The sequence below is a fragment of the Macrobrachium rosenbergii genome, chromosome 56, assembly GCF_040412425.1.
Source record: "Macrobrachium rosenbergii isolate ZJJX-2024 chromosome 56, ASM4041242v1, whole genome shotgun sequence".
In the NCBI taxonomy this organism is placed as follows: domain Eukaryota; kingdom Metazoa; phylum Arthropoda; class Malacostraca; order Decapoda; family Palaemonidae; genus Macrobrachium; species Macrobrachium rosenbergii.
Genome location: NC_089796.1, coordinates 32,487,910 through 32,497,185, shown reverse-complemented (window position 1 = coordinate 32,497,185; position 9,276 = coordinate 32,487,910). Strand labels below are relative to the sequence as shown.

At 38.4% G+C, this 9,276-nt stretch overlaps 1 protein-coding gene across 5 annotated transcripts in view; it reads right to left on the bottom strand.

Moving 5' to 3' along the window:
- Positions 1-599: 599 nt before the first annotated feature.
- The window catches only part of LOC136836649 (tripartite motif-containing protein 5-like), a 75,308-nt gene continuing 66,631 nt past the window's right edge, over positions 600-9,276 (bottom strand). For 4 of the 5 annotated variants that reach the window (XM_067101120.1, XM_067101119.1, XM_067101118.1 and 1 more), the window contains exon 5: positions 600-2,863. In XM_067101120.1, the coding sequence (XP_066957221.1) occupies positions 2,711-2,863 (153 nt within the window). In that variant the 3' untranslated portion in view covers positions 600-2,710. Of the gene's footprint in view, positions 2,864-5,331; positions 5,522-9,276 lie in introns of those variants that run through there. The other variant, XM_067101122.1, reaches the window with a different exon arrangement.

Genomic DNA, 9,276 nt, shown 5'->3' with positions numbered 1-9,276 from the left:
ACTGTTCTGAGCTGTGCACACGCGACGCCCGTCTGACTACTTTTTTCTTCTCCATTTGGAGATCAGCAAATTAAGGGCATTTATTCTCTTAAGTTGCTGGTTCAAGTCATACACTGCAAAGCTATAGAATACTTGCTCTCTCTCTCTCTCTCTCTCTCTCTCTCTCTCTCTCTCTCTCTCTCTCTCTCTCTCTCTCTCTCTCGTTGATCCCTATAGTCCTGTGTCTCTCAAGAGAGGTACCCACCATTTCATTTGAGCTTTAACTCTTGCTTTCCTCTTTGTTTCCTTGCTTCTGTCAAGTCTGGGCTAGGTTTAGGCAACCTGTTTCCATTCCGCTGGCTTTCGATGAAATGCCGCACGTCTCAGGTGACTTTTTCATTATTATGAGTGGGGCTACAGTGCTGATTTTAAGGTCTTTATTAATACTGTATTACTCCTTGACATTCCTTGAGCTTCCAATCTGTCAGTATCAAGGGCAACAAGTTGACTGCTTTATTTTCTACTTCTTGAATAAATGTTAGGAAAGTGCACCTTAGATCTTCTTTTTCTCTATTTACATGAAGAACATGTCAACATAAAAGAGTAAATGAAATTCAAAATTTTTACAAAAACATTTAAATCTCCATTACATTAGCACCAGTTTGTTATAAGCAAGTAGCAGTAACAATGTACAAGCTAAAATAACCCCAACAATATAACTAGTTCCAAATCTTTACTCTTAACAACCCCGATGACCAGCCTACCTTGAAATCTTACTCTGGTTCCTCCTGGCTTCAAATTTAATAATCTTTGTTACTCAGAATGAGACAGAATCCTCCCCCAGACAACCCATGTAATTGCCAAGCTTCACCAGATACTTTGGCAATTCTGCTATCTGAAGGAAATGGTTTCTAGCCGAAGTGAAACAAGAGAAGTTCCAGAAAAAGCAAATACAAAAACCTACTTATGAATATTTGAGCAATATCTGCGAAGCGATAATAAAATCTACAAAACCATTAATTGAAATGTTTTAATCCCTTGACTTGACATCACTACCTCTTTAAAAATGGCACATAAAGGCTTATGAACTCATGGAATGAATTCAGTAGGTGATTAGTGCTTTTTTTAAACACCTTGAATCACTATTTAATGGCAGATGGTGGATATGGGTGAATGACCAAAGCAATATTGAGAATTTGGATAATGAATGGAAATAGGCGCAGTTTCCTTTGGCTTAACTCTTTGCAATGACAGCCTTACTAAACAAAACAATGGGTCTATCTTTTGCTTCATTCTCCACTACTCATAAGTGTCTTCCTTTACCCTCTCCAATCCTCATACCAGTTACTGAAAGTACTGAAAATTTTGAAGACAATCATCTCGCAAACATCAATTATGACATTTTTTAGTCTCTAGTGATAGTGCAACCTACCTTTAGTATCTTAACTGCTCTCCGTAGATGCAGCACTAAGAATGATATTTTTCTGAATTTTAATGCATTATTGCCAGTGAGGATTCTTTATTTCCTTCACACAAAGGTTAATTTTCTTCATTAACTTTGTCTAAGATTGTTTTTCCTTACGCCATGGATGCTCTTGTGAGTTCCCACATATGCTCCTGGATCGAAGATTAGAGGTTATATCTAATGAATTGGAACTTTGCTTTGACTGATAAGCATTCTTTTTCACCATTTGAGTATATTTGATGATGCATGAGCCCTAACTCCTCTCAGAGCACCAAAGCAATAGTTTTTCCCTAGGTTTTAGGGTCATTTCCATATTCACTCCATTCTTTGTTGCCCTTTCCACAATCCCTGACTTCATGCATAGCTCGGAGGACACTATTCCACCTGCTGCTCGAACCCCGAGTTTAACTGCTCCTCTTTTGAAGGCTTCTTTGGCAACATTTGAGACTGCAACACTTGCCAGGCTTTCTGTTGCAGCTACCCCTCCACTTCCAATGATACCAGTATCAAATCCAACACCAACATCAACCCCAAAGTCTTTTCCACAAATCTTTTCTCGTTTAGCTGCCTTCACAGAACCATGGATGAGTGAACTAACCGCAGCTCCTGCCATCATCCCTCCAACTATAGAGAGGGATATACCACCTGTGAACACAGTCATTTCTATCGCTGCTGCACCAGCAATAGTGCCTCCTGCAATTGCAGAGACTTTTTTGGGCAATGTCATGCCCATTACCAAACTTGCATTTGCATGCTCATGTCACTCTGACTTGACATGAGCAAGTGCAGTCCTCGCTTGCCTCATTGTGACTGTCAGAACAATTCCTACAAGGTTTGCAGCGGGAATCATAATTACCCATAAGTAATTTTTATCAGTGAACTTACCCCATGAAATAACAAAGCACATAATTTTCCTTTTACATTAATGAACTCTAGCACTGCAATCTTGCATTGACAAATTCCATTATATCTATAACGGTTGCAAATCTAAATCCTTTCAAGTCCGTCATCTCACTACTTCTGTAATGAAGTCTAAAGTCTACAAGGGGACTCCTGCCAATATAATGTCCTTTCCTCACTCTCACGATGCACTGAATCTACTATACTATTTAAATCTTACAGTAAGGCAAGTAGTTCAGCTTCCGTTTAGAACAGTCAAAGTTCAGTACTTTAATTTCCCCCAAAATTAAGTCTGCTACTTCATTCTCACAGCAAATAAAGTCCACTACTTCACTCCCTTAGTAAGTGTGATCAACTAATTCACTCTCAAAATAACATGTCCGCTGTTACCCAATTAATACAGCCCACTATCTCACTCTTGACTGCAGCAAAGAAGACTGGCAAAACTTCTTTCAAGTCCCATATGTCCTTCAAGATGGCGTCAGGTGTATTACTAGCTGGATTTCTTGGTAAGCGTACCTGTGACCATAAAGGAATGAAAAAGACATTATTATTAATTTTTTTTTTCAAAAGGGTCTCACTCTTATATAGAACAAGCAAAACCTTTTATTTATATATATAACCAACCAAAATATGGAAGCACACACACACGCACACACACACACACACACACACACACACACACACATATATATATATATATATATATATATATATATATATATATATATATATATATATATATATATATATATATATATATATATATACATATAATTATATAAAACATTCATATGAAACAACCTTAATAGCTGTACACATAGATATGGAACACACCAGAATGCATACACATACGTGGACATAACAAAACATACTCATTTATATAATATAAACCAAATACGTGCACACTCATTTAAACCACGTAAAATAATATGCGCAAATTAGTCTGAACAAAGCATATATGTTTACACCTGTACATACAACTGGAAAAATGTTCCCACATTCCTATGCAATGTTCATAGGGAACAAGACATCGTTAGACCGATCACATGGCGACGAGGAGGGTAAGTCAACGGAGTGCAAGATCTTCCGACATTACTTAATGGCATTTTCGAACAAACTACCACAACAAAAGAGGTGTCACAAAGAAAACTCGATCTTTATCTTCTTCTCAATACCCCAGAAAAAATGTTAAAACTGAAGGTGAAGATATCTCGCTCATTTGATTTGAGGATGGTCTTCAGATGAGTGGCAGCTGTTCAGGGTTAACCTAAGCACTATATATATATATATATATATATATATATATATATATATATATATATATATATATATATATATATATATATATATATATATATATATATATATATATATATAGTTAGATAGATAGATAGATAGAGAGAGAGAGAGAGAGAGAGAGAGAGAGAGAGAGAGAGGGATGTACACATGATATCGGAACTGTGCAGTAGCTTTTTGAATTGTAGTCCTAAGCCTAATTTATCTCCAGAATATTATAGATCTCGGTTTCTGCACTGGTTTCGGGCCGAAATGAAGGCCATGAACCTATAGTAATCAACGAAAGTTCATGTACAAAAAACATCTGAACTTCCTTGGAGGTCACCTACACCCTTGTAGCTGAAATTGGGCTTTCATAGGAATGCTGTATTCGTGTGTGTATGCGCAACGCATATAATATGAAATAGCAACTTAAAAAAAAAAAATCAGAGGAAGACCCTACCTTCCTACAAATATTCATTTATGTGTGTCAGATTTCTTGGATTATATTTTGTTCAGCACCTACTGTCGTTATATCGCCTTTTCACAGAATAACTGATGCAGTGCCATAACTACGGCATCTTTCAATTTCGTAGATTCAGCAAACTAACTTTTTCGCTTACTTGAACCTCTTACTCTGTAGACCAGGCCTCTGGCCTTGCCAATCCCTCGGCAACGAGAAACGTACAGTACAGCGATGCAGGAGCGGTGTGCCTTTTGCTTCTTTAGCAGTTTTTTTATTTTTTTTTTTTATAGGGGGTGGGGGGGAAGGGACATGAAATTTCTATACCTGGATGTTCCTTTATATTCTTAGATGGCTTATCACATAGCATGCATCAAGCATTCGTCCCACACGTAACATATCTCGAATTAATGTGCTTTTTTGTTGCCGAGTGTCCAAAATGGCGCTTAGGCAACTCCGTTACCCTCTTAAGGTATTTCATGTTACGAGCCATATATGTATTTTTTTTTTTATCATTCGACCCCTATATAACAAATTATCGTAAACAGATAGCGACCGGTTATTCAACAGACGGGCATCGATACAACTAGGTTATTGTCTGGTCCATAAAGAACAGGAAGAAATTAAACGCAAAATTTCGATTTTGCCAATATGCTGATTCCGGGTTAAGGTAGCGTTGGAATTTGCGAGGAGGATGTTTCATGACAAAACATTACCATATATAACTAGATATTTAACAATCCTGCCACATTACATACGTTTTACACCCGTTTCACGATATTTCCTTTCCACTTCTCTCGAACGTGTAGTATTTTTGCGAACGTTGTGTCTTCATCCGTCAAACATAAAAGACAACACACTGATTCCAGAAAGGCAGCCGATTTATTTGATACAGCAACAAATGGCATGGAAGCCAGTGTCATTTTCTATGTGGGAAATTCCCCACAACAGTCTTCTAATAATGTTTTTGTGTATCAACTTATGTTCATAAGATCTATTCCTTGCTCATTACACACACACACACACACACACACACACACACACACACACACACACACACACACACACACACACACACACATATATATATATATATATATATATATATATATATATATATATATATATATATGCTTTTGGGGGCAAAGTTCTTTTTGCATGCAGATTTCGTTGAATTCAATGGCTTTTTGGTTGTTGATCAACTTTTTATTAGTTTCACAATTCTTTCTAAATCTTCAACGTTCTTCAAAGTGTAGTTGATGGATAAAGAAACGAAGATTAACTCCTTTGTTTCATTTACTGGGAACACAACACCATACAGCTGTTCCGTCACTTGTCGCGACCTCTTCGAAGTGTACTACATTTTCTGTTGTTGTTGTTTCAGATTTAGCTGGCCTTGTGCTCCTAGAGCAGTCCGTAGCTTTGTGTTGATGAGTCTGTGAGATGTTAGTTTACATGAAAACTTTATTATGATGCATGAAAGAGATTTTGGTGGGGGGGGGCACATTTTCTTTGCGCTCTCGTGTTTTATTACATGGTGCGGACGGAATTGTAGCGTCCAAAAACATTAACAATAAATACATTTAAATGCAATACAATAATAGTAAATTATAAAGATGATTTTAACTGAATTTAAGTTGTACATCTAATCAAAGTAAAATATGATGATATTTCCTTCTTGTGTTTTTATACTCCTTACCTGAAAGTTAAAATGGGATCATTTGTGTTGTTTCTTTGGTATCATTTACAAAGGTTATTAGATAGCCCACTTGGGCGATGAGAGTAATATTACGTCTTGCTGGTCAGTACGAGGCCAGTATAGAAAAATACGAATTTTTGGTTATGATAGAAAAAAGGGACATGACAATATATATATATATATATATATATATATATATATATATATATATATATATATATATATATATATATATATATATATATATATATATATATATATATATATATGCATTAAGCTACAAACGTCCTTTAATATCAATTCTCTACCTCGGAAATAATATATTTTCTATATGTTGCAAGGGGAATTTTTAGTTGATAATAAGTTCATCGTCCCATGGGCTCGAACCAATGGAAGACAAGAACTCAGGAATACAGTGACGCCTTTACCCACACGACCAACAAGTGAGGTATAAGTTGATACCGGTTCCCACCTACAAATTCCCGTCGAACTCAGGTATTTCTATTTAGAGTCGATATCAACCCACCTCTGCCATGCTGACCATGTAGTGCATTTGTCGCACGCAGTCATATTATGACTATTTATCACATCACCGTGATTCATATACAAGCATTGAGCTACAAACGTCCTTTAATATCCAGTTCGCTCTACCTTGGAAATAATATATTTTCATATATGTTACTGAAGGGGAAATTTTTAGTTGATAATAAGTTCGTCGTCCAGTGGGCTCGAACCAATGAAAGACAAGAACTCAGGACTACAGTGACGCCTTTACCCACACGGCCAACAAGTGAGGTATAAGTTGATACCGGGTGCCACCTACAAATCCCCGTTAAACTCAGGTATTTGTATTTAGGGTCGATATCAACACACCTCTGCCATGCTGACCATGTAGTGCGTTTGTTGCACGCAGCCATATTATGACAATTTATCACATCACCGTTATTCATATACAAGCATTAAGCTACAAACGTTCTTTAATATCCAATTGGCTGTACCTCGGAAATAATATATTTTCATATATGTTACCGAAGGGGAATTTTTTAGTTGATAATAAGTTCATCGTCTCGTGGGCTCGAACCAGCGAAATAATTGTCTTCTCCCAGGTAACATGTAGATGAGATCTATGTTATCTGAATGGGTTATTTTTGTAAAATCCAAATATATCTGCATAATTAAAAAATTTTTAGAAATATATACATCTCTGTTGCATGTCATGATAATAAGGTAAAAGATCCACAGTAGATCTAAGTAGTAGCCCCTCAGCAGCGATTTCCTTCTAACTTAACTTTTTCTACAGTTTTTTGGTTGCCAATTATGGGTTTACCTTCAATTTTTGTTGCATGATTGTAATTAACCTGTAATTAACCACAGAATTCATCCAACAAGCTAGGGGATCCGATGGGAAAGCGGGATTATGGGTGGAATATACCCCGGGGACAGGTGATTTGCTCCCTCCATGCAACAAGCTAGGGGACCTGATGGGAATGCTGGGTTATGGGGTGGGATATACCTCCGAGACAGGGTGATTTGCTCCCCTGCTTGTTACTACCCTACAATTTAGGGGGCTCCTAAGGAAAGCAGGGTTATGGGTGGGGTAGATCATGGGGGATGAGAAGACGGCCAAAATTTACTGTTTACGTCATTACAGAGACAAAAAACCCTTACACAAACACAGGAGGGACAAGGTAGCCATTACAAAGACAAAAACTTTCACTGCTACTGTTATTTTGAATCCTGCCATGCATGTGCACTCTTATAGGGGAGCTTTTGGTGCACAGGCTGACTCCTTACTGAGGAAAAAGAGAGGGCTGGGGGGATAATGTTCATGTTTGGTCCTTCTAAAGTTTCAATTTTGCGAAATGCACTTAGGGGCATTTGATTCCCCAGGGGCTAGTACTGAGCACGGCGAAATACATTTGATCACCCAGGGGCTAGTGATGAACACAGCAAAATACATTTGAACCCCCAGGTGCCGGTACTAAGCATAGTGAAGGGGGTTTCAGGAGCAATTGAGAAGTTTCTCCTGCCATTGGAGGGGGTGGGGGGATTATTCATAAGTGATCCTCACAGGTCTTTACAACTATTACACCCGCCAGTTTGCATTGGAACTGTTCACAAGTATTTAATTTCAGTACACCAGCTGATTCCTTGCCGTACACTCCTTTGAACCTGTCACTTGCTACCCTTTGGCCGTTACCTGTCAAAACTCTTACATTAACTGCCTGGAAATTAACGTATATTGTTATGGCAATTACGAGATGTTAATTCCACTGCATCAAGATCATGGCCTTTTTAAAAAAAGGGTGAATTTTAGCCCTCGGTGCGGTAGTGAGTGCAGGCTGGTCATTCAGCAAAAAACATTCTGCAACCCCAAAACAGGCTCGGAGTCCCTAAGGTAAGTTTATTGGGGCTTGGTATCTTAGTGTTTCGAATTGCATTTTTTTTTCAGATTATTTTTGAGATCGGAACTCCTGCGGACTGATTGGTGCCTTGGAAATTGGTTTTCCCAATACCTTTAGGGCTGATGGTAAAGGAGGTGACGTTTTGTTTTTTGCTGGCCTGTTATTCTTCCTAATGTGTTCTACCTACCCCCCGAACCCCCCATCTGTTTCCTCGGTGACAGTACGTTTACCTCTCGCAGAACTCTCTGCCTCCCCCCACTGCTGCTTCTCACCTTCCCCCTTTTCGGGGGGACGTAAGCAACTCTCTCCCTGCCTTCCCCCATGTTCCTTCCCTTCCCTCAGCCGCTTCCCCCCGCAACGAATGGCTCCCTGATGATCTTCCCTTCCGGAGTGAGCTTCCACAATGTAAACATACCTGCTCCATTTGTGTGTGTTCTCCCCCACCCAGAACCTCGAATTCCCACAGTCCACCTTTGCTGGTGGGTAGAGTTAGGGGCAAGCAACACTTGGCCGACAACAAACAAATGTGTCTCCTTTATCAGCAGCCCTAAAAGTATAGGAAATACCAATTTCCAAGGTAAAATCAGGCGTGGAGCTAATACTTAGAAATACTAGATCTGCATCTATCTAGAATGACACCCTTACATTGTTTGGTTTGATTTCTACTACAATTCTAGCAAGAACGAGTATCTGAGGTGAGGAAGCACAGAAATGTTGTTTTCATACACAAATGAAGTTTTATGACATGAAGTCAGTAGACGTTTTAATAACTAGGTCTAGGGCACTGTTTTAGCAATAATAATTTGTTTAACCTCATATTGAAGAAAATGAGAATTACTGATTTTATGTTCTTCATGACTGTATCGCAAATACCACATATGGCAGTAGTTGAAAGCATCATTGATCTTGTTTGTATCTCTAGCTAGTGAAGCCATTAGTAGAGGTCAAGAGGTCAGAGGGGGGGAAGAGGAAGGGAAGATGTTTGCACCTCCCTTGTGTGTATGTGTACATGTGTGTGCAAGCATAAGTGCATGTACTATATGGGCATGACATCACCCAAAATTGTATTGTCAAACACCACCAATTA